Below are 27,097 nucleotides of genomic sequence, written 5' to 3'. Positions count from 1 at the left end.
TTGGAAATTTATGTTTTGAGTAACATAGAAGAAATTTCTGAAAGTTATTAAAAATAATTTTTCCCAAGAAACACTTTCATAATCCTTACTTTTAAGTTTCAATACGTTATATGCTGATCGATAGTCTTCGTTCCACATAGTTTTTGCATTACCATCTTGTCCTAATATCTATCACAAAGGCGCTGTGTAAGTGTCCTTTAATATCGCAGCTGTGTTAATCTATTAATGAATAGAAAGTCTCTATAATAGAAAGGTTTCAAGAGTTTTATTTGGCACAGATAATACATAAGTGTGATTTCAGTGTGTTTGACTAGTATATAAAATTACATCATGTTTCATATTGAATATTTATTAATTTTTTATTTACTGAAACCAAATCATATAAATGACATACAATATATGCAATACTTAGGAACTAGATATAACATACATTGCATCCTGATAAGACATCTAGCAATATAATTACTAGATCACTGTTTGTAAGATTGGTTAATATAAAGATGAAATTTAAAAAAAGAAAAGAAAATGATAGTAATAACAGTATATGACCTTGAAGCATAATTTGTTAGTGGATTCACAACTAAGTGCGTACTGATATACCAATTTATACAAAATCAATCATATATTCTTGTTTGATGAAATTATTATACAAAATTTAAAACGTTTTTTTCTTATTATAAGACAAATTGTTTAAGTCAACGTATAACTTATATGACAAAAGAACTGATATTGTTCTAATTATTATCATTAGCGTTAGCTTCGCATGTACTTTGCATCTAAAATTCGCGTTCTTCGATAGCAATTTTATCAATATTCAATATTTAAAAATAAGAACGCTAATCAAAATTTTTCGGTAAAATCACACGAGCGTGATATTTTTTTTAAGCCGAAGAAATGAACCCAAAGTTTGCGAAATTCGATTGACTGCACAATTTCTCTCCGACAAGTGGCATATTCAAATTATATTCTGCCGTCAACATGTTATGATTATCGTTGAATGCGAAGAATATATTATGTTGGGCCGATCTGTTCGTCTTTGCAGACTTCTGCCATATCGAACACAATCTGTAGTCGGCGTACTCTAGCGACACAATCACGAACCAGACATCTGCGATAATCATATCAAACCGTGTGATTTTTGGGGGGAGAGTTGGGGTCACGTTATCGTTTTCCTCATTAACGACAACGCGTAAAATAATGCGGATCAAAACAGACCGGGAGACCGAAGCGAACTTGAATAAATTTTTATCGACGGTTTTCCCCGGATGTGAGATAAGAAAAATAGTAAATTTCAAGGATGTCGTGTGCGAATTTGAAGAAGTAGGTATCATATTTCCAATCTTAATTCGCCACCACAGCAGTATATTGGCGATGTGCCGATTTCCGTTCTCGATACGTTACTGCAAAAGTGCATTGGTTTTTTTCACATTCACAAGTTACGATGATTTCCTTGATAATGCAAGAAAGAAGAGCAAAACCAAAATTCAACCAACACCTTAAATGTGGATTTATCAGTTTCGAATTGCTTAATTGACTGTAAGACGACTCATTTTATTCAGAACAGAATAAACTGCTATTCTCTGCAATCCCACACTAAGATGCATTATTTTGAATTAAAAAAAAAAATTCTGGTGCTCGTATCTTGAAATGCTTTATATTCTCGATATTGTCTTAATATTGACATAAGTATTGACGAATAAGTAGCAACATTGAATTGACTATGGAAACAGCAAAATCTGTTTCAATGGATTTCTAAGAAATAGTTTTCAAACAAACAAACACCGTAAATCAGATAGTTACCCGCCATTTTGAAGCGACTTGAAAAAAGAAAATCAACATATAAGCTTTTGTTTATAATTTGAGAAATTAATCATTGTATCTCACGAATATCTCAACTTGATAAATACTCAATGTGCGCACATGGTAAAAATTGTTTACAAAAATTTCCGAAGTTTCTACGAGTCATTCAGAATGTGTAGTTGGTATAGTTTCTCTGTTTTTCTGAAAAATATCTGATGAATTGTTATTTATCTTCAGGAATTTCATGGAAGTGTCTTAATTTCTATGCAGAAAATTAAATTTGTTAGATTTATGGCACAACCTTGATAATTTTTAAAAAATCTTAAGTTTTCATAACTTTAGTTCCATAAAAAATATCCGTTTACAGCTGTGTCCAGATATTTTCAGCTGCGTTTCAGAATAGTTATCTTCAACTGTATCCTAATCAATTCTAACTTTTGCGCAGTTTTCCAAACGCGGTACAATCACAAAACAAGCAGATTATTGATGCAAAATGAAGTACTGTAATTAGATGGACAAGAACTCGGAGTTTTTGTGATTTTCAATAGAAAGTGAACTTCTGAAAGAATGCGCGTTTTTTCAGAAATTCCATAAAAATTCATAATATCCCTGCGATATTGTGGCGGAATAATTCAAACTTTTCCTGCAGAAATTATGCAACGAAATTTTTTTTCAGGAATGTCCGAAAATATGACATATTTCTGAGAAATTAGATGAAAAAATTATGAATGTTTGTTGAAACCATCGTGATTGGCGATAAGAACGGTCCAGAGTCGCGAGAGATTTTAAATAGCGTAAAAAGTTGCGTAAAAAGGTTGCGGTAAACACACGGCTTGTTGTTTAGTCGTGGAAGAAGAAGCGCAGTTTGTGTTCGTTCGATCAGGGGAAGCAGCGGAAGCCTGCAGTGGACGTAGAACGGCATAGGCGTCGAAGCGAATTTCCGCAGTTCTGTATCCCGCTCTCGCGTTGGCCGCAAAAACGCTCCGTAAAGTCCGCGCCAGTGATCGAGGGATCTTTCCACGGCCGGGGTTCCATGCTCATCTTCAGTCTGCCACGCGGACGCCACGGTGAAGTTGAACTGCTGCGAACGAATTGTGAATTATACGTGTGCGGCTGCAACCGTGACTGTGGCATGCTCTGATTATGATCAAATATGAAACAGGGAGGCATTTTAACAACGCGGGAATAAATCCATCAATTTCATGCTAAGTCCTCGCTTATATCTCATCGAGTGATATTGAGTAATGCATTAATTCAAGCATGTGCCGCCGTTATTCGAGACCTTTACGGGATAATATAAAAATAGCAGTGATTACTCGGTATAAGACTGTAACACCGTATTATGACTGACGCTAGAAACCCGATATCTTTCTCCTAATTCCTATTTCCTGGTGTGCAAATATTTATCGCCACCTTGTAATTAAATTCTGTCACAGATTTTGAACGCACACTTACAGGCTTTGAAAAATTATTATAAACTCCGGTTATCCACTCCAAAAATATCGGAAACATATTTTGAATGAAGATATAATTTAGTAATCCCAGTTTTTCAACATAAGGTGTAAGGCATCTCTACTGCAATTTTTCTAAGAATCGGTTAATAAAAATTTCGATTTAAAGAGTATGTAATAGTCTCTCCTCTACCGGTCAAGTTGTGGTTTTTTCTGGTGTTAGTATTGCATGGAAGTAATTGCTGCGATAGTTCGTTTGACTCCGTATTCGTTCTAAACTCCCGGAAAGTTGCTTAGAAGAAACTTATACTTCAAGGCATGTTATATCGTTCTATTCTTACCGACCGAGACATTTTCGGTTTTTGACAATTATAGTATAATCCATAATCCAGAATATTTTCCGAATTCTATAAATAATAAAGATTGAAATGATTATTTATTGCATGCAATGCTCACACCATATATGCTCAACTAATGCATCTGCAATAGACAGGGATCATACAATACAAAAATGATTTCATAAGTAAGGGCAGAAAAGAAGTTGGATATGATTCCGTTATTTTCTTGTCCCGGTCAGATATGAAATCGTTTCAAAAGTCAAGGGAAATTAATAGGGTTTATGATCGCGCTAATGTCGTTGATAAAAGTTTTAAAAACTGATGCAAAAATACAACCAGTAGCAAGTGTATTTGTAGTGTTTCCATTGATTTTCCGAACATTCGTCACGCTTACACAGCGCGATCTTAAGCCCTGTAATTTCGCGTAGTTTTTCAGAGGTATAGTTGGTTTAGATAGGAAGGAGTGCGAAGTTTCTCTCTGTGCGAAGTACGATTTCCTGAATTTGTCGGTAAAACAGGAAGGTCCAACGTCACGTTTCTCCATAAAAGGGTTGGCAGGCAATTAGATAAAGCTCGCAAGCAGCAAAGAGTTATCCCGTGTGCAGACTCAGGTTCTTCGCGCCGTTTTAAGAGCTGGAACGTATAGCGAGGTTGCGGCGTCGCGCGTTCACTCTCGATTTGCAAGGTGCAATACGGTGGGAAGTGGCGAACACAGGCGCAGCGAGAGAGAGTGTGCAAGTGGCGGGGTATACGAACACAGATTTGGCCGGCTCATGGCGAGGTAAGCCGCGTGCACACGCGTATTAGTTAGGCGACGGCAAATGCGGAGAGGAGGGAGGCATTCGCTCGACAGTGTGTTTCTTCCGCTATATAGCCGTGAACACGCTTCTGCGATCGGGGAAGCTATTCACACAGAGGTGAAGCGACAGCCGTCCGGCTGACGACACAGCGCAACGAATTTCAGCCATACGGAGTCGGTGGCGATGGAAGACTAGACCGACCACGTGTTTACTCGAAGCCGCGCTGCAGACGAGGCAGGTGTTCGTCTCTACGTTTTTGACATACACAAGGCTGCTTGTAGAAGATTCATTATAAATGTGACGAAATCACCCGCGCTTATTGAACCAAATACCTAAAATACGAAACGCGAGACCCGCGAGCTTCGGAACGTTTGAATTTCAAATTTTCAACCGTTAAACTTTCGCCGATCGCTAAAATGCCGGACAAAGTTGGACCCGCGGAACAGCAACCGCTACGAAAAACCCCGAGTTCGGATGACGGAATCAGGTTAAAGAAGGACCTCGGATTGCTCGACGGTGTTGCCATAATCGTCGGGGTAATCGTTGGCGCGGGTATATTTGTTTCACCCAAATCGGTTCTCGAACACAGCGGAAGCGTTGGTCAAGCTTTGCTGATATGGATATCGTCTGGGTTCTTATGCCTCATTGGTGCATTATGTTATGCAGAATTGGGTGAGTTGCATTCCCTTCACTTTTTTACTATCATAAAAACTGTTTTACGTGTGGTCAAGGGCCGTAGGATATCTAATAACACATTTCCCCGTTTCGATGGGAATAGTTAAAATCGTCAAAACGTGCCGCGATAATTAATCGTCTGCTAGACGGTGAGAAAATTTTTTCAACTAGGCAACCCTGGATAGTTATACTCGTAAATAATTTTTCTTATGTAGAAACCATTAGAATTCATATTTTTTAAACAGTGAAATGCAATTGTCACGATGTGGAGAATACGATGGTATTGTCTCGGAGTGAATATTTCAATTTTCAAAAACTCAGTACAAGGCAATACAAAAAGAAATGTGAAAAATTAACAAAAATAATCTTTTTCTTTTTTAACGTCGGTTATTTATGCATTTCAAGTAATAAAACTCGATCCTAAAATATCTTGATCTAAAAATGTATTTCTACAAGACTGTATTGGTGGTTTCGCTACGTTTTTGAAGAATTAATTTTTTTATTCGTAGTGATTATATTTTTGGTCGCTCGATTTATCGTGGTAATCATCACATATTAACATTTTGAGGAATATAATTAGTGAAACGGAAAGCTTTCATTGTCAAGTTTTTATTACCTGTTAGTACATAATTTAATGAATAAATTCTATTGTTAAAAAATATACTTGGTGTGTTCAATAAATTCAAAAATATATAATCTTTGGTATTATATGTTTATTTTTCTGTTTTCAAAAATATTGCAGTACGCATACATGAAAACAAGAATATTAAATTCGTGTCTATAACAGTCACAATAATTAATTAATACTATAAAAGTTCATATTAAAATGACTTGATTTTAAATTGCATTTGTACAATAAACGTTATACGTAATATAGAGAGTATAGAGACGCTTATTTGTGTAGTGGAAAACGATGACCACCTTTTGCTTACCGTTCAGTTTTCTTCCTAATTTTTTCACGTCTAGTCAATGCCGAAAACAATTATTATATATATTCGTATAATATGTAAAATGTTAAACCCGTTTTCGACCTATTTATTAAAGCCAATTATTAAAGCATATAATCCCCGCCCTTCGAAAAAAGCCTTGGGTATTAGTGCTCAGGGTTACTTCCAGACGGTTAAACAATCTAACAAATCTGATCAATATCGATTTCGAATTTGAATTCTGCGTAAACTATGTGTAAAAAGAAATCAAATAAGGTAATTTGTCAAGAGGGTAAAAAGTTGCATACATTCACACTGGAGTAGCTCGAAGTTGTTCAGAATTAAAAAAAAAATTGTCATAATTTTAGATCAGGAATCTGAGGAGTGGAGGGGCAATTTTTTCGGCTGGAACTTGGAGAATCATCGGCAGCTGAGTTGTCGTGTCTCGAAAACTATCAGATTTAAGACAAAGTGTTACAAAAAAAACCTCAAACTTTTGTACTTGCTTTTTAACGCAAAATAAAAAATAGTCAATCGCGTCTCTCACCTCGTCTATACGAGTTTTTCGCTGTAAAAAAATGCGGTATTTGCGCTGACCAGACCATATTTATTATCTATACATTCATTTTTTCGTGATAATTAGATATGACATGCCTTGATTGCGTAAAGTAATAATAATGCTTCGTTTTTCAATACGAAGTTTTTATATTTGTTTTCAGTCAATTTTACACGTCGAAACTTTTCGTAACAGGAAATATTCAAACAAATTGTACCACGTACCATTCGCACGTACGATTGTCGAAACGTATTCAAAATATAATACTTTGCGTGACTTCGATACGATGTAAACAAAAACTCCAGACGATAAATAAAACAAACAGCTTAGTAAGCTTCACACTGAGTGTATAAAGGTGAACAATTGTTCTACACGAACCTGTCGATATTTTTTTTTCTTTTGTTCTAATCTCAACAGTGTTGTGTGCGAATATAACGTACGAACATTTCCAGCAACTGCGTGTTTCAATTTCTTTTCATTTTCCCGGCTCCGAAAAGTTTTCACGTGTAACAATGGCTAAATATAAAGAAATTCGTATTGAAAAACAAGCTATGATTATTACTTTACGAAATGAAGGCATGGCATATGGCAATATCGCAAAGACAATAAATATATCGATAAATATGTTCTGGTCGACGCAAATCCAATTTTTTTCTTTACAACGAAAAAGTCGTATAGATGAGGTGAGAGACGCGATTGACTATTTTTTTTTTGCGTTAAGAAGCTAGTTCAAAAGCTCCAAGTTTTTTCTTCTTAATACTCTGTCTTAAATCTGATAGTTTTCGAGACACAGCAACTCAACTGAAGGTGATTCTACAAGTTCCAACCGAAAAAAGAATTGCCCTTCCACTCCTCGGAGTCGCGATTCTGAAAAGACAATAATCTGAAAAGCTGTGAATTAATGTTAAAGAAAAAAAATTTATGGAATTGTCGCAGCAAATAACTTTGGAAAAATGGAAAATTTCGGTCAACCGTTTTGCTGAGAAAATAAAGACAAAAGAGCACTGAACTCCCTGGCATGTTTGATTTGCTTGACATGGAATTATCTGCTTTACAAATAGAGTTATAATTATGATCGGTGAAAATCCACATGACTCGTTTGCGTTATTAACAGATCGACTTATAAATGTTTGATGTCTGATTGCAGATGTAGTATTGATACAATTAGGTACACTAGCTACGGCTACGTATCTACGTGCAATGGGAACGATAAGAAAATGAAAACAAGCGAGCGCGGAGATAATTTTATTAATTTCGAAGAGAAATCCTGACTTTATCAGAATTTGTTTAAACTTGGTGGAATGTTAGTGCTAACTGTTGATAATTTGAGGAATGTCTTTCAAACTTTGAATGCGCAATATTTGAAGACCGAGGAAAGAATGAAATGAAAACTCGAAATTGATGAAATTTCAACGAATTTTTCCACTATCACGGGAAATTGAATCCCAAGTGTAATTTTCTTTTACCCTAAAAGTTGAAACCATTCAATCGATCACATTGTATACGTTACCCTAGCAAAAATTATTTTCAGAAACTTCAATAAATACACTCGGAACGTGAATTTCTAACAGTTTCTCGGTTTCCTCGAATGATCTCTGACAAATTCAAATAATTTCTAGGAACATTATTGTAGAAATATCTTATTTTAAATGCAGAAAGTTGATTCCTGCAGATTTGCGGAAATAAACCAGAACTCGAATTCTTTGACATTTTTGACACAAGATGAAATCCTGGAAAAATATGAGTACATTTAACGCAAATATGGTTTACGCGTCTTTTTTGACTGAGTAATAATTTCTGTGACAGTACAAAAGAAAAGCGTCAGAGTACGAAAAAGGGCAATGTTACATTCTAGTGCTACTTCATGAAAAAAAAACTTGTCAACTATACTTTTGTTACATAAAGTATCTTACGTACCATGGAGGCAAAGTCCTTTTCGTCACGCGTATTTGCAATATTTGCCTACGACTCGTATTGCAAACCTAACGCTGACGATGAGTGTAAAAAAACCTACTTAGCCTCTTTGATGCACAGTCTACTATTTCTTTAGAAATTCGTCCGATTTTACTTTGAATTAGACTTGGTCAAAAATAGTCGGAGGGACAAGTAATCGAACTTTTTATGATATTCAATAGAAATTGAACTTTCGAAATGCTGAATATTTTTTTTTTTTAAACTCTCCACAATTACTTAAAATCCCACAGATATTCTCAGAATACTTTAAACATTTTCAAAAATATTTTTTTAAATCTTTGGAATTGTCTGGATTCGTGATATGTTTCTGAGATTTTTTATTCGCTAGGGCGAAAATAATTCGCGATGAAAGACGCCGAAACTTTATATCTGCGGGTGACAAATAAGACGGAGGATTAGCTGTGGCGTATAAAGTGCAATAAAAACTAGCTGACACTAATTGTTTCAGAATGTGAGAGCAATTACAATTATTTAAGTTTTGTCTCATCACCACGAGGCTGAAGTTAATAACGTTCATGTATCGAAGCGTTGAAAGAAAAATTACTACGTTGCACCTTTGGAATACCTGTAGAAGTTGAATTTCCAAAATCTAAGTTTGTTGATGCTGTATTAACAGTTTATACTAAATTTCAAATAATCCTAAAATTACAAAATAACGACTTTATCCAAAGAGGCATCGTTACAATAACGTTACAAAATTCAGCCTGATTCTTCAGCACGTTAACGGCAGTGGAACTCCTAGCTTTCGAATGTCGCTTAACACGTCATAACGTTGTTTCAGGGACCATGATCCCAAAATCCGGGGGTGATTATGCCTACATCAGTGACGCCTTCGGACCTTTACCTGCATTTCTCTACCTTTGGGTGGCCCTATTTATTCTGGTTCCAACAGGCAATGCAATAACCGCACTCACTTTTGCGCAGTACATTTTGCAGCCCGTTTGGCCCGATTGTCCAGCTCCATATCTGGCAGTTCGACTTCTGGCCGCCGTCATAACATGTGAGTTCAAAAGTTAGCATTTCTATCGACGAGAAAATGCCCACGCTTTAAACCCTTTCAGTCACCCATATTTCAAATCAATGTTTTGGCATGAATTTTGATACTCGGGCGATTCTGGGGTCGCTGATCACGAATCTGAAGTCGGAATTTGATCATTTCTAAATCCAAGATGGCGGATCCAATATGGCGGATGTGAAATCGGAAAAAACTATCTAAATTCGATGATTCTGGTCGAAACTTGTTACTCGGGGGCTATTGGGGTTATAGGAAGTAACAAATATCATTTTAAGTTGTAAATAAACTGCGATAAGGTGAGGATATGGACATTTTTGAGGTAGGACGCTGAGCATCCCCCTGTGACTTGAAGGGTTAATCAGTACTAGACGGTAAAACAGATTAACACAATTTATAAGATGAACCTGAAGCTGGCAGCCAGAGTTCGCCGCCAATGGTGTTGAACTTTTTGGAAATAGAAAAATGCAGTTCGGTTTTATCCTCACAATTCTATAAAAGTATTTGGGGGTTCAAAGTATTTTGAAAAATGTTGCTTTTCAGACTTTGCTACCTTATTCGAATGAACATTAGAATGTTTGGCTGCTGATTCTGGCTGCTAGCTTCAGTCTCGTTTTGTAAGAACGATCGATGCAGAAGAAAATCAGACGCGAAACACGTGCCCTTGATTTATTTAAACATTTTTGCACTACCCCCAAATCTGACTGCCCCGCAAATCCGCTAATCAATTACTGGACCGACTTGAATTGATTCAACGAAATTTTCATCAATGCTAATTTAAGATTGGTACACCGAATTAGCCACTTCAATTTGTAACTGCTGCATCGTTACTTTTTATATATGTATATATACTTATTGTGCCGATAAAGAATGTCAAATGCCAGTCATTATTCCGTTATTTATTCAATAAAGGATTTAATGCCAGCCCTTTAAACGGGTCGAAATAAATTGTTTGTAATCGATTATGATAATTGAATCTCACAGCAATAGTACTCTGATCATTCGAGTGATTACTTTTGAAGATTTACGATCCAGTTGTAGCATATGGAATAAGTTGATGTTTCATTTGGTTCTTCTTCTTTCGAAAATATCTAATGAATAAACCAATCTTATTCAAAATTTAATCAGTTCTAAGTTGAGTAAAACCAAATTAGTTAACGAAGTCCCCTCAAAATAGGTTCATTCATTTTCGAGTTAGCGTGAGACAAAAACACTTCATTTTCATGAATGGATGAAGGACTCGACTGATTTTACTGGAAATTGAAACAATTCTAACAATAAACCGAATGAAGGCAAATTGGCGGATCACATCCGATCTAAATTGGTTCATTCGTTCTCGAATTATCGTGGAACAAAAAATATGTGACACACACACACACACACACACAGTTGCGCAAACATTTTGAATTGTAGATCAATTTCAATATTCGTGAGAAATAATGCTTTAGAAACAATCTAAACTGACGTTGGTATGTAGAACTGTTTTTGAAATGAGATTTTTTCTAAATGCACGGCCAAGGCTTACTGACAGCGATAAATTGCTACAACGTGAAATGGGCAACTCGGATTCAAGATATATTTACCGGAACGAAGATCTTCGCACTGCTCATCATAATCGTCGCTGGATTAGTGTGGCTTTGTATGGGAAATACTGAAAATTTTCGCCAACCGATGGCTGGAACCAACACTGATCCGGGGCACATCGCGTTAGCAGCTTACGCAGGATTGTTTTCCTACTCTGGATGGAATTACCTAAACTTTGTCACAGAGGAGCTCAAAGATCCATACAAGTAAATGCCCCATAATGATTCTAGAAATTTACTGCACGATTACGTCCTCAAATTTCTCATCATTTTTTCAAAGGGATTTCCTCAGAAATATAACCTACACGTTTCCGGATGTATCTGAGAAAAATTCTATTTTATTTCTGCATGAAAAATTCGAATCAATCTGATAATATCTGAAGAATTCCAGGAAATTTTATGTAGCTCATGAAATTTAGACATCTGTAGAAGAATATTTCCGATGAAACTGAAATTTTGAAAATTTTTCAAACGTTTTCAAGGAATATCAAGTTGAATAAAAAATTAAGAAACTATCGAGATTTACCTACTGAATAAGTTCGTAGAAAATTCTGAAAATTATTTTATTATAAATATTGTGGCCAGATAACCGACCACAACTTCAGTTATGTTAAGATTCGAGGGGCATTTCCATATATAATTTCTAATGAGAGTATATGACCGTTTTATCACGGTGAACGATTGTTTTTTTCTTTTCCAGGAATCTACCTAAGGCGATATGCATATCGTTGCCATTGATAACAATAATTTACGTCCTGGCAAACGTAGCCTATTTCGCAGTTCTGACCCAATCCGAAATTCTAGTATCGGATGCTGTCGCGGTGGTGAGTTTCATTTTTCCTCAAACTTTTGATGCGCAATAAGTGCATAGTCTACAATCTTTAGGTATGAATCAAGCCTCGTCAACGACCCTCAAATTATTATCGCATGTTTTAGAAATTTGGGAACAAATTGTTGGGTGTGATGTCTTGGATAATGCCATTCTTCGTAGCTTGTTCGACGTTTGGAGCCCTGAATGGCGCCATCTTTGCATCCTCTCGGTTATTTTTTGTCGGCGCACGAAACGGCCATCTTCCAACTGCCATTGCCCTCATCAACGTCAACAATTTGACACCCATGCCGTCTCTCATCTTTCTTGTAAGTATGGTTAATATGCGCATCAAAACTGAAAAATATCGAAATACGCCACCTGGTGTTAGAAATTTTCATATGCTAAGCAGGCCATATTTGATTATTGAAGTGGTTTTTTAACGTTTATTTCACTCTTTATCAACTAAATGTACCGAAACAAATGTTGGCAGCTTGCCGGACTTTTCTCTTCTTTTTTATTCGTTTAATTTAGTTAAAACTGGGGATCAACCGATCAGCTGATCACCCAGTGCGGCGCCATGTTGCTCTAGCCACGCTCATACTTTCGGTGTTGTGACGACAGTCGGCTGGAAAGAAATTTTTTTAAACTACCGTCGGTATCACCAGGCTAAATTTTTGTTCAATTTAAAGATATTATGTATGAGATTGCCAAAAATTAATTTACAAACAGAACCACGTGATACTGAAATGCGAAGGATTTTACTTAGGATCAAATTTCGCATACATAAATAAAGGCACTAAGTAGAAGAATTGACAAATAGGTGACAATCGTCATGATATTTGTCAGAAGTTTCTTTAAATTAGGTAAAATTATTTAAATCAGGTTAAATATTGACTACGAGTTAATTTTTATTAATCAAAGTTTTCAGGGCCGGTATGTCAAAATGAGACGGTTAACGTTTACAATTAGAAAAAAGTTACAGCTCCTTGCTTCTACTACAAGATGCAAAAAGATTTTTCGAATTATCGTCAATGGTTCTTGAAATAGAAAGCAGAATTTAGTACTAGGTGTAATCGTGTTTACCTGAACTGCACTATATTCACTAACGAAAACAAATATACGAGCGGAAGAGTTGATAATGAACTCCCCTAAAGAAAGTAGCACAGCGTATAATGTAAAAAAATTTCAGGAAATTGCATCACTAATTAGAATTTTTAGTTGATTATACATTCCAGTTAAAAATAAAATGTGGGCCAAATATATTGAAAATACGATTTGTATTTTGTAATCCCGATGAAACAAAATACCAATCACACCTTTATTTTTTGATTAAAAAAAAAACAAAGTTTTTTATTTTGTGATTGGAGCGGAATCAAATGTAAATTACACTTCTAATTAATGGCCAATTGCAGTTTTATCATAATATTTGCAAATAATTGTTGTCTTTATTCGGCTGGTAAAAATTTTCAAATATAATTCACATCTTCATTCGATTCAATTACAATTATTTGAAATAATCCATCATTGCATGAAATCTGAAACTTCTTGTGTTTGGTTATCTACGGAAATATGCGCATATGTACGACTGTATCTTAAGACGACTGCGGACGCACAATAACGGGTACCAACTCATCCTTCACTCTTATGAAGACATACCCAAAAGGGTATGGCGTGCTAGGTGGTTATTGTTATTAATAATCATAATAATAATGTTGAATACAAGTGTTGTTTTTTATTTATTTTGCTCACGTGTCAATTAAACAAAGTTCCACCAGATCTTATAATGATTGTCATCTATTTGTCTATTATTCTACTTAGTTTCATCACTGTCGCGTTCGAATTTTCATCCTAATTAGTGAAATCGTTTATATTTTATTATTGGTACAATCGTCGGTTGCGTTAAATATGGGTGGTTGCGATAGTTCTGTTAGTGAAATTGATTTTTCGTATTTTTACGTGATTCTTTGGATCACATGGACATTTCGGCATTTCTGCCGGCCAATTAAAAACTTTTCTTAAAAACTATTTAGCAATCATTGGCGGTAACATTGTCAACCAATTCCAACATCAGAGAAAGAAAATGATAGATGATCAATGAAAATTATCAGTTTCGCGTAAATATCGTCGCTGCATAGTGGCAATTATGTAACAGCGATTGGCGCATGAGAAGGTTTAATCCCAGGGGTTGATTACCCTTGGAATCTAACTGTACACCACTCACGAAATCTTTCGAAGCACCTGAAATCACCAGAAATCATGCAGTCATGTACACGCAAACCGATAATTGTTTAACCCTTCTATGGAACCAAATAAGATGTAGGCGACGATTTAATACATACAAAACTGCACGTATTGTATTGCATATGTTGAACGTCGATACCGTAAGAATTCTATGAAAGCATCAAGTTAATAGTATGGATCTTGACATGACGGGGTCCAGTAGATCAAGTTTATTGAATAATGAACCACTTGAAAGGACATGACCTCCGCCTTAAACTGCAAGAACGGTTCTTGCGTTAGAGCAATGACAACTTTAATACTCAGCAGTCTATGCAGATATTACACGCTCATTGTAACGTGAGATTAAATCACGTATGAGGTTTAGAGATAACTAACCACTGCGCAAGAATCTACTACACAAGCACGTGTCCACACGTAAACATTCTCGTGTTATGCAGGGTAAAAATTTCACAAGATCAAAAGAAACAATTTTGCAGAATTTTTCAAACTCTGCGTCTTATCGCTTGAATCTTTTAGCCTTGTCACTATTTTGGCGCACATGCGATTTGTCACTATTTTATTGTTTTCGTAAATATTACTTGGGTTAGGTTTGAGCAATATGGCGTCGTATCGAGCAATCAGCTGACCGATTTAGGTGAACTTCTCAGGTATTACGGCTCATAAAACAACGTGAAAGTTCTCGTGCTCTCATTTTATGAAATCGAGCCAATCTGCAATAAAATATGTAACATAAACCACATTTATAATTTAATAACGTCCTAAATATGACGAATTCTGAACCATCAGCTCCCAACTTACGTAAACCGAGTTGTAAAGTATTTTAATCCGTGTCGTTTTCATACCTGCGGACAGCTCATCATTGCATATACGTTATTTACAACATACTGATCAACCTAATTGTAAGAACATTACTGTTATAAATAATTTTGAATAATGACCGTGTTTTCTTATCTCGTATTTTTGCACATGTTTTTCGGATTTATAGTGCATCATAACATTGGTTCTCCTGGTTATCGAGAACGTTAGTTCACTGATCACCTACGTCAGTTTTGTGGAAGCTGTATTCACTACATTGTCAGTGTCTGGTCTTCTTTGGCTGAGACACAAGTGCCCCGATCTCCATCGTCCGATAAAGGTGAATCTTCAGACTTACCAACGTAACACATAAATAACTCAAAAAACCATCTACAGTAAAACTTTTCTTAACGGACACTTCCCAATAACAGATTCCGCTTTACAAGGCAGTCTAAAAATCTCCAGCAGCACAATTCACACGTTAATGTTGTTCTGAATAACGAACACTCTTCAATAACGGACAATATTTTCAGTTCCGAAAGTGTTCGCTGTTGGGAAATTTCGCTGTATCACATTTCAATCGCTGACTTGGCATCAAAACTCATTACACTCAACCACCGTGGTTAGTTTAGTGTGGAAAGAACATTTAATTTCACGAAATTTCGATACACGATCCAACTACAATTCCGTAACTGTCTAAGCACATGCAAGCGACGCAATACATGCTCTGATCAGTAGCATTTCGTCTCTAATTGCCCACATTTTATTAATATATTGCATGATTGACCAACTTTGACTTGAAATAGGCCAACTGCTATTTCAGGACTTTGCACACCTTCGCCATCACTGAAAAACTCATCATAGTTCACAGTTCGAAATTACAAAACTTCTGAAATACTGTAATTTATTTAAAAATATTTTCGATCCGAAACTATATGAATAATTTTAAAGATTGCTCTGAAATAATATATCCAGTCATACTTGTCAATCATATATCAAATTTGATCTTCAAACGTATGTAGTGACTAAACTATTGACTTTGCAATATAAATTCAAGCAATACACTTTTTTGAAAAATACAATTATTTACAAAATGTTTCCAGAATCGAGTTCGTATCATCAAACGTGGCTGAGTGATGTTATTTAAATGGAAAACATGCGAATCCCGAGAACGACTTATAAAAGTCCGATTTAAGAGATTCTTATGCGAGAATATTGTTTTTTATTTTATACGACAACATTGTTACATGGAAGTAAAAAAGTCTTGCTTCTAAACAAAATACCCCGGTGTGCATGTAGCTGTACATACAGTGAAACTTCCCAATAGCGTACACATTTGAGACTGAAAATATTGTCCATTATTGAAGAGTGTCTGTTATTCAGAACAACGTTAACGTGTAAATTGTGTTGCTGGAAATTTTTAGACTGTCCGTTGTCAAGAGGAATCCGTTATTGGGAGGTATCCGTTAAGAGAAGTTTCACTGTATGATCTTTTAAACAAAATTCTCGAAGATTCTAAAGTTCTCGGCATTTTTGGATTATAAGTGAAAATTGAATAAGAATCAAAGTGGACACAGTTGTAAAAATAAAATACCATTGATTTCAATATTATTCAGTATTTATAGTCAACTTGAATTCTGCAACATATACGTTAAGCAATTTTTCGATTTCCACGTCACAGGTTTACATTGCCTTGCCGATTGTATTCTTCATGATCTGTGTGTTCCTCGTTGTGCTGCCATGCTATGAATCGCCGTGGGAGGTTGGTGTGGGAACTGTACTGATACTATCGGGTATTCCGGTGTACCTGATTTTCATACAGTGGAAAAGAAAACCAAGATGGCTCGTCGCGGCGTCTCGTAAGTTTTCTTTTTTTTTTTTTTTTTTTTTTTTTCACCTATTTTTACGCAAAAATAAATAATTTTTCTCGTAACTATAGTGAAAATTCGGATAAAATTGTTGCAGATGAACTGAACATGACTTGTGCGAAGATGTTCATGTGCGTTCACGAGAGCAAAGCCGACTGACGAAAGGAGAACTAAGGTAATATTTATCGAGAATTTTTATTCCGGGTTCAAGGAGTATTTGTACCTGTTCACCTAACTGAAATACCATCAACTATACCGAATCAACGATCGGCAATCGCGAAAGTGCATCGCGAGCTACAAGATTTAATATGTGCCTATTAAAGAAAAAATGGTATTTCTGCTAGAATTAACTTGACCAATGAGTATTTTCACTCAGTGTGTAACAGAGATATTTCTTCGAAACTGTCACTCAAACGGCAGATTAGACAATCATCACAATTGTTATACAAAAGTCGATGCGGATACCATATTTGATCTGACAACGAGAGTATCAGATTTTCGGATTATGAATTCTACTCTAATTTCTAGGCCTCTCTTCACTCCAGCTATGATTGAGTATATGAGCAGCTAACCTTTTCAGTTACAGAAGCCACTATTGTGGCACACTGTTATTCTTTCTTTTTTTTTCATTATATATTCCAAGCAAAATCCTGAATTTGGTTATTATCTGAAAACTGAATTGCATGACTGAAAGGGTTAAATGACACGTGTCGTATATTGTGCCTTAAATATTAATTTTCGTTGGCCTCTGTTGACGTTTTCAATTATAGAATCTCATATATTCAAGTGTTTACGGATAGATTATTTTAGAACACCAGTGAAGTAACTATGAATTTTCGACGATCTGATCTATTGTAAATTGCTCGAACGAAGGCCCGTTAGGTGAAACTATACGTCAGGAGCTCTATATTTTGGGCCAAGGAAACACTCCTACAAGTTTAATCAGTATCCACGAACTGACTCTTTGTATTCCATTGCACGGTGAAGGAAATAACTCTGTATACCGGGGATATCAGACGGCGCCTTTTGGCCCATAAAGTGCTTTAATAATTTAAGTAACTGTCGAAATTAGTGCGAAGGTTTTTGCACATATTATTATACAAATGTGTATTATATATAAATAGGAACCCGCACAAGCAACGGGAAAATGCAAAATTCTAAATTCATGTATAAATTAACTTGTTAAATTACTGAATGAAAACGAAATGTTGTACAGAAATATAATATTGTTTTAAATAAATTTATAGAAGACGCAACGGGAATCGATATAGGAATAAACAACGTAAACTCTACCACCTTTTACTCTTACGGTGTTTGAGTACATTTTGCAATAAAATATATATTACCTATCAGTTTTTATTGGTTTGAAAGAACGATGTTCAAATGATTGAAATAATGATTATAATAATAATGCAGAGCAGAATCGTGAATGAATGAACAACGATTCAACTTTCCGGTTTTCATTCGGTCACGTATTTACTCTGTTCGTTTCGAGACGGGTATAATAATATTTATTTGGCACATATAGAACAGTGATATTTAGAGAAATATTACATGACTAGAGAGATTTATATAAACAGAGGTGCCTAAACATTTTCTTTAACAATTTATGTAACGGTTAAATACATATAAAAACAAGGAAAGCGTGCAATCGTTCGAAAACAATTGTTGCCACTTTCCAATTATCAATATTACATATTCGTGTGAATGTAATTTATACTTAAATATGTTTCCGAAGTACTATATTCCGAAATTTGTGTAACTGCGCTCGGGATCCCTAAATCCAAGAGACACGATCGTGTGACAGTAAATATGGCGTTCACCTTCATGGCCGTCGTATTTAATTATAAAAATGATTTTTTATCCCGAACTTTACCCTACACTAACTGCATATCACAAAATGAGAGTTGGAGAGTTCGCACGATGTCTTATGCGCCGTATTATTATTAAATTTACCTAAAACGATCAGCTGATTGACACTTCCGACGCCATATTTCCCTAACCGTGCCCATATTAAGGATCCCAATAATTATCATAGGAACGGGAACAGTTTCCTCTTGAGACGTAGTACGGAATCGGATTAGTAACGGACAACAGTCTACAATCTTGTAAAACATGTACCTTACTGTAGATATGATTTTTTAGTACATCGAAAATAATCTAGCGAAGAACCAAAACGGAAATCACAATGATGTGTAACTAGTAAAATGGATAAAGTTTTTGCCGTCTCTTCTTTTATCCACTGTATTGCATAATCTATGAATCATCATACATACTGCAATTTGCGTATTCATTATAATTATGAATTCACTTCACATAAGCATGTTGTAATAATTGAGTAAAAAAACGTATGAGATATGGAACGTAACAAAAATATTTCGCGATCACGATGTATTTGTACGGATTAGAAACGTTATGACAACTTCAAATTGAGCAGTATAAGACGAAGGATTTAGCCCTCGGCTAACGGAGGTGTAACCCAACCATATTTTTCATGTGTTTTAACAAGACTTCTGAAAGATTCCTCGGCCGATCTTCGGTTGAATTCTTTATGGCTTTTCGTCTTCCTTGCGATGCGCCCCTGCAACATTTAACATCGAGGAAGTTGAATTATTGCTTAATGTAATCATGGATCGTACACACAATTATTATTGATTAAAAAATTACATTGTCGTCATTTGAATGCACAATTATTAATTAATTGCGAATTACTACGTCGTCTTGAAAATCCTTCGAGGTGCTGGAAAAACAATATTTGAATAATCAAGGGCTTCAAGAAGGTCGAATAATTGTATGTAAGAGAAACTTAATTTCTATTTCACTCCAACCGTTTCAGCATTGTCGAAGATATATTTATTGCTCTTTTTACAGGGTATTTAATCGCGAGTGACTTTTAATATCTCTGAAAATATGACAGTTATGAATGTACAAAGTGAGACTTACGTTGCATAGTCTAGTTGTATATTTCTACTATTTCTAGTATTTTTTTTATGATGAACATTTTACGTCCGGCAGTGACCCGGAATGCTACTTTCATCTCTTGAGCATGTAACCTAATACTTCTCTTGATCTTCTATCTCTCACGTCTTCTTGGACGCGCAAATAGTAGGAATGTACTTGTTCAGCTATCTGCAACCCCGTATTTCTCTCAGGCCTCGTTTCAACCTCTCTCCTTTCGACAATCCACTCACACTTCAACCAACACTCTTCCACGAAATTTCTCATCAGACACGCTCCTAATCTTTATTCAATTACAACTATACACAACAAGCAATCTAACATTTCTCATTAAATTACATTTCATGGAATATCAATAATCAATCAGTATCTCGCCAAGATCCTCATCAAATTAAGATCAAACCTTCGCGTGTAAACGAGGTTTAAGCGAGAATTAATCCGAACAAAACCGATAATCCATAACGGACATAATAAGCGTGGAATAAAGTCTTTTCCCAAAGACTAGAAAAGTTATTCAATCAATCTAAAGCACCGCAACTGTCTGATTTTCAAAACTTTTGCAAATCATCACTTATCGAGATCCAGAGTGTGGTTGTCGATGTTGAGCTAATATGGCGCCGCATTGGGTGCGTAAATAAATTGATGGGCATATCAAGAGACAGAAAACGTCATGCAAAGTATTGGATCCTTATTTAGTGATATTGAGTCGATGTAGATTACAATATGGGATAAAAAAAACCACTTTTATCATTGATGCTACCAGATTCTGAATTTAAGAATCTCGCATCGCTGGGGCAACGAACATGAATGACTGATGAAAAAGATTCTCAGAAAATTAAAAATTATGATTTTTCTTTAGAAATTTATCAGTAATTTACCTGCATTTTTTCAGACAACATGTACTGAGGAAACTTCTATATTATTTCTGGAGGTTTAAATTATTCAAATGACATCTGAGAAACTTTCAGAAATTTTTGAGATTTTGTGGAAGAAAATATTAATGTTCCACTGAGATATCATTTTCATTGGAAATCTGAACAACCCCGAATTTTTGAGTGTTTGACTATTTCTCACCAAGTTGAGCTAGCAGTGAAACTCGCACCAATTTCTGAAGAAAAATCATATTTTGTTAGAAGACCATTTTGTATCTCGCATCTGAAAAAATTTGTGTTCCAATGTTTCTACATATTTGCAAAGGGAACTGCCTTATAAAAACAAGGATGGATCTCTGAAAAAAATTAGACAATTTTGGGAAACAGCCTGTAATTAATATTTCTGAAATACAGCTGGGAATATCCGGACAAACATATAAAAGAATATTTCTTCTTTAAAATAGAATTATGAAACTTTAAGATTTTTCTGAAAATTTTCGAGGTTTTTCCATATTTTTACGAAATTTCTAGAGATTGATAAAAATTGTCAGAGATTTTTTTTTAGAAAAACTGAGATATTGTCAGAAATTCACATTTTTAGTACTGTGCCAGGGATATAAACATGATTTTAGCATTTCTCTCCACATAGTCAAAAGGTAGAAGAAAACGAAAAAGAAGAATAGCACGATTTAAATATTCTCACCTGACCCTTAACGATACTAGCGGCAAACTGGGTGATTACAGCCTCTATGGTGTAGGCGCTGGCCCACCCTCGGGGAGTGAGAAGTTCCATACAAATGGCGCCTCCTTCCATGACAAATCCCTTGTCGATACGGGGTGAAATGACCCTCATGAAGGGTGGAGCGAACGGAAAGTTTTCGGGAAATATAACGTGGAGCAATATGTAGGGCACTTCAAGCTCACGCATATCTGCGGCCAATTCACTCTCGGGATCGACTTTGTGCAGCCTAACGTGCCACTCGAAGAGGTTGTCGTTCACCAGCTCAGCGCTGAAAGCGGCATCCCGTCGATGCTGAAGCCTCTGAACCTCGCTGAGCTCTTTCATCAGACGTCGCAACCGCACGCCACGTTCCGGAACGGCGGTAACTGCTGTCTGCGAGCAGCTAGCCCCAGACTTTTTCGCTTTGAAAAAATAGCTGCTCGAGTGGCTGCTGCAACCTGGCATCTCCTGCGGTCCCGAATTCGACGGCGTAACAACGTCCGGCCGATGATGGCGACTCAACAAGTGACGCGACGGGGAGTTTGTCGGACCGCCACTCGCCCCGTCCTGTTCACTGATCTTCTCTGAGGTGCGGAACAACTTCCTGAATGCTGCGACAACCTTGTCCTTCGATCTCGTCGTCATCGTTGTTCTGACGATTTAAAGTCTGGAATAAAAACCATTCAGTCAGGTATTCGCAACAATTGTTTCAATTTCTAGAGGGTCACTTGCTCGGATATCAGGACTCCCGTATACACTTCACGAATTTTAAAATCTTCAGAATACGCGGAACAACATTTTAGGCGACTTCGCGTTACTTGAAATCAAAAAAGAATTAGTAGGACGCAGTGTCTGTGTTGAAAAAAAAGTTGCGATAGGAGAAGAAACCGTTTAAAAAGGCCCCAACAGCGTTGGTGCAAATAATGACAAACACAAGTAAATAGCATGTTTATTTTGCAATAGGAATGGTTCCAAGCAAATTCGAATATCACAACTTAAAATATCAACAATTTAAGAAAACTTAATATAATTGGAACTTTCAAAATTATTACTTCGGCGTTTTTCAATCGAATCTCATATTTCGGGCTCATTATACTGGATCATCGGATCTTGAAAAATTGTTTCAAAAACCATTACGATATTTTACATTATAATATACAAGTTATAACAATGTATAAATCTAATTGTTGACGAAAATCTGTTATATCGTACTTACAAAAATGCGTTCTCTATGTAAAGTAATTGTTTTTGGGACACTGCAAAAATAGAGCTTCGGAGTCCGACCTAGGACTTAAAAGTAATCTTTTTTGTCCACTACAAAAAAAACTTGTATGCCACACTTTGTTGAAAAACCGTGTTAAAATTAAAAAGTTCGTAAGTTTTTCTGTAGATACCGTTCATAAAATTTGCTATGCGACAATGTATTTGAAAAGCGTGGCCTTTAAAAAATAAAAGTATGGATTCGTAATATCGTTGTACTCATGTATTCGAATTATTGTATGCATGGAAAAGAATTTCGTTACATAAAGTATCGTGTGCACCATGGAGAAAAAGTCTTTTCCTCTTCACATATTTTCAATATCTTTCTCCGGTTTGTGCACACGCTCGCATACCACTCATATGGCAAACTTACGATCGGCGTAGAAAGACCTACTTTGCCTCCCAAGTGCACAATCTACTTTTTATCCACTTTGGAGATACTATAATTAATAAAAATTCTTTCGGGCGATCTCTAGAGATCTTCGTGGTGAACAAACAACGTCCAACAACATCATAATCGGATCAGAAACACCAGAGTTTTATCATATCGAAAGTTCCAATCATCAAAGCTTTTTTCAAACTGCTGATATCTTGGCTTGTATTATTCAAATTTGCTCAGATTCATTTATAGAACATAGTTAAAAGAATGTTATTTTGCTCGTATTCCACATCATTGGTCCAAATAACAATGTTGGAGATTTTTCAATGGTTTTTTTCTTTCTTTAACTTTGGCCTCGGACGGTACCGCCCGTTCATTCTTAACCCCTTACCCTACGATTTAAGTTCGGATGGCGCGTGCTGTAATCAACAGCCAGTTCGATCACACGACGAACCATTCCACGTCTCTCACACGATGTTGCAGGCAAAAGGATTAAAATCAATTCACACCGTGGAAAGAGTGTTTTAGGTATATAATTTGTTGATAAAAATTACTAAAAGTATCTGTAAATTCATAATAGCTAAAGCGCACCATTATTATGGCGTCATTATTCAGTCATTCGCGCTGGCATGACACGTCAAAATTTGGGGTTCGTACGTACGCTTCATGGGTTGGTACTAATATAGTAACGCTGCAAGAATGACGCGAAAAAAGTCCCTTTTAAACAATCCTGAAGTTTACATCTTAAGAGGATGTGATAGTCCGTCATTACCGACCGCGTGAAATCTCACTTATTTTGACTTTTATTCGTTGACTGTATATTCTTCAGTCAACGTATTATCCAAGCCTATGCATCACTGATGTGAAAATTCCGCATGAATATAAAAAAAAAAGTTGTTTTACACAACAATATTGCCAAGAAAGGTATTGCTGTAACTTATTGCTGGAATAAATTTCATAGAATTCTTTTACATGAAACCAAAAAGTTTTTGGAAAATTTTGTTCGGCATCAGACACAGAATCACGCAACTACGCTACATTGACCTTAGTGCTGTGTAGACTTTGATAACAGTCAAAATAAGTGTCATTTTACTCAGTTGGTAAAGACTGACTATGGCATCCTCTTAATAGTGGTATAATAATGTTATATATTCGTCTTAATCGTTATTTATAAACTGAGTTATTCTTCCATAACATTAGAATAGTTGAAGAGGAGGATTAACGAAGGCTGTGCCATTTTTTCACAAAAAAAAGATTCTTTAAAAAGTATATATTATATGCCACAGCCAATGTTGTGTAAAGAATTTTTTCTGAATGGCATGTACGGCCTTTCTGAATTCTTCTCTTCGATTTCATGGCTAATCCAATTTCAAAACTCTAATACACTGTACGAATTGAAATGAATTCGAAACGCTCTGAACGCTATCACATGACATGATACTCATGTGACTTTGAAAAACTGTGCCTGTAACTGCAAATGGTATGAAGCTATATAAAAATGATTTCCTCACAGGTCATTAAATACCCAAGTAGCACTTGACTCGAATGTCAGTTGAAGGTGATTTTGTGCCACTTAATTATTTAATTATTTTTGAGGAAATCGTCTTATAAACTTTACGTCACATCTGGGTGATAATTACACTATACTTCGAGTGGATTTAATATTCTCAAGATAGAATTAATCCGTGGACACCTCGGAAAAATTGCATATTCACTTTGTTGATCAATTACACTAGATAAACTTGTCGTTGATTTATTATCACAATATGTTAGAATAGCAGTAAGCATGAAGCTATCGCAGAAGACTCATCCACAAGAGATAACTGACTACTCCACCGCACATATATCGTTAGGTGCAGCTAACCTGAAATGCACATATGTATGCATGTATGTCCCTATAGAGCGCAGATGTATGTATGTATACACAACTTAAGGGGCTTTACCAGAAAGGAGAAAGTCTTTCAGACTGAAACGGTAGAAGTTCGACGAGAATCTCGAGTTATGGTTTGCCTTTATTAAAAGTTCAAAAGACTGAAAACAAAGAAAGAGAAGAATGGGAAGCAGAGTGTTGATTCTCATCCACCCGAAATTAGACATCTAAACTGCATCTACGTATCTATATACCTATATATGTAACCAACTCGAGTTAAATTTAGACTGCATCCACTCGTATTCTTCATTTCAAACACGTATGGAAGTAGCTCACAGCAATTAATTTATATGCGGAATATGTTTACATTATTTGTCTTGACTCTCAAGAACCGTCACAAGTTCCGAACGGGGAGCATCGCGCCGATCAGTTAGAGTTTAGAAAAATATATGTCCGCCGAATGGGAGAGTCGGGATGAGGTGTGATGCACAAAGAAAACAATTTCGTTAAAATATTGCAATACTGGTGTGGACCACACGATACGAGTATTGTCATACGTTGAATACAAACGCGAAGAATAACTTTTCCGAATGAATTCACGAACCCTGTACACTCATAAAAATGTACGTGTAATACGTATTTATTAAACACGCGCGATACAGTGAATCGAGAACGACACTCACCCACTTCAACCTCTCCGATCAAAGCACCCCATCGGACTATTTAAGCAATAACGTCGATCCGGACAGCCCCGCAAAGGGGCGCAGTCTCCACCCTCATTGAAAACAGGATGAACTTAGAACGATGGAAGTCGAGGCTCAGAGTGCATGGTAGGAGAGTGAACAGAACGTGGAGATTCAAGCCAGGAGGCAGAATTGAGACTGCGGCGAATGGCGGAGGAGTGAGAGGAGGGCTGTAGTATCGATCCGGTTCCATTGTTGATATTAAATGGTTCTTCTTCCCGTGTCAAAGATCACCGTTTTATTGTTTTATGCCTCGATCAATTATTTGGACATCGATAATATGATGACGATTGACGATCATGGGAATGTGCATTGGACGCGATATACATATTGATGCGCCATGTGAAAAGACTTTAGAAAATTATGTTAACTTAGCTAGTAATGCGGTATAATATGATAATAGCAATAAATACTTGAGTACTGTTGAATGATCCCCAGTTGCAGTAACTACGATATAATTATGGTGAGGCATAATATTATATGAAACTTTTTTCACCAATTTTCATGTAAGGAAGTGAAGATATGTTATGAATGAGAATGTTGAAGGAGGAATAGATTTTCTGGTGATCTTTATATTATATACAAAATAACTTTGCGGCTCAGAGTCGATTCGTAGGATTGTAGATAATTTATTTCTTCTTTTCGATAACTGGCCCCTCAGAAACTCAAAAGAAACAATCTGAGCATCGTTGGACTAGCAGCTGGAAAAATAGGACAGAAATGTACCGTTTTTGAGCTGTATTCTCGGATCGGCTAATCGCGGCGACTTGGGACTACGTGCAATCGTTTTACCTCTCAAAATTAACATCGTTACAGTCAGAATCAATCGTTTCTAGCATTTTTCACAATCAGCTTAAATTTGGCTATAAACATCCAAAGGCATAAGCCTTCGTTTTTTTTTGTCTCAGAATCGATTTCTATGACCCTAACTAATTGGATGCTTAGGAACTCGTAAAAAATAACTAGAACTCGAGCCAAAACTTCGTGGGGTCAACAGCTGCGAGGACAACAGACTGTAGGAATTTTTCAGTTTTATGTAGGCTGTGATGTGTGATCCATTGCTTTTAGCAATTTTAGACTACGCACAACCGCAATTTCTCGAAAAAATATGGTAATATAGCGTCTACGTAACTCCATTTTAACGTTTTTCAAAATGTAATGCAAACATTTTTTCGACAGAATTAATTTGCAGGACTCTTTTCCAACTAATTGGACTCTCAGAAACTAAAAACAATCATCTAGAACATCATTGGATCAACAGCTGCGACAACATGACAAGATTTTTGACATTTTTTGCTGCACCGTTTGAGCCGTCAATTTCTAGTCACTAACGATTATGCGCAATCTTTTTTTCTTGCAAAATTACAAGCGAAATTCTTCTGAATTTATTATTACAAAACTGTTTATCGAGAATCGATATCGCGGAATCCTCTTCCATTAATCAGGTCTCTAGGAACTCACAAA

The 27,097-nt window shown here is 36.0% G+C and overlaps 2 protein-coding genes across 5 annotated transcripts; one reads left to right on the top strand and one right to left on the bottom strand.

Moving 5' to 3' along the window:
* Positions 1-2,838: 2,838 nt before the first annotated feature.
* mnd (L-type amino acid transporter minidiscs) lies at positions 2,839-18,667 on the top strand. 2 transcript variants are annotated; one of them, XM_046610117.2, is made up of 9 exons: positions 2,839-3,361; positions 4,108-5,061; positions 9,302-9,520; positions 11,052-11,322; positions 11,816-11,939; positions 12,052-12,252; positions 15,153-15,302; positions 16,644-16,821; positions 16,928-18,667. In XM_046610117.2, the coding sequence occupies exons 2-9, from the start codon at positions 4,806-4,808 to the stop codon at positions 16,987-16,989; spliced, it is 1,461 nt and encodes a 486-aa protein (XP_046466073.1). In that variant the 5' UTR covers positions 2,839-3,361; positions 4,108-4,805; the 3' UTR covers positions 16,990-18,667. The 2 variants fall into 2 exon arrangements, with proteins under 2 accessions (XP_046466073.1, XP_046466072.1); XM_046610116.2 differs by having other exon boundaries at positions 2,839-4,370; positions 4,464-5,061.
* Positions 18,325-25,781, bottom strand: LOC124211253 (ubiquitin-conjugating enzyme E2Q-like protein 1). 3 transcript variants are annotated; one of them, XM_046610118.2, is made up of 3 exons: positions 25,574-25,781; positions 21,364-22,048; positions 18,325-19,411 (listed from the first exon to the last, which is right to left on the bottom strand). In XM_046610118.2, exons 2-3 carry the CDS (start codon positions 22,024-22,026, stop codon positions 19,283-19,285), a joined length of 792 nt encoding a protein of 263 aa, XP_046466074.1. In that variant the 5' UTR covers positions 22,027-22,048; positions 25,574-25,781; the 3' UTR covers positions 18,325-19,282. The 3 variants fall into 3 exon arrangements, with proteins under 3 accessions (XP_046466074.1, XP_046466075.1, XP_046466076.1); XM_046610119.2 differs by lacking the exon at positions 25,574-25,781 and adding an exon at positions 25,145-25,567; XM_046610120.2 differs by lacking the exon at positions 25,574-25,781 and adding an exon at positions 24,661-24,843.
* Between the last annotated feature and the right edge of the window lie 1,316 nt (positions 25,782-27,097).

The sequence above is a fragment of the Neodiprion pinetum genome, chromosome 2 (genome assembly GCF_021155775.2).
Source record: "Neodiprion pinetum isolate iyNeoPine1 chromosome 2, iyNeoPine1.2, whole genome shotgun sequence".
NCBI classification, from domain to species: domain Eukaryota; kingdom Metazoa; phylum Arthropoda; class Insecta; order Hymenoptera; family Diprionidae; genus Neodiprion; species Neodiprion pinetum.
Note: the sequence above shows the minus strand (reverse complement) of the source record. Positions and strands in the feature narration are given on the sequence as shown.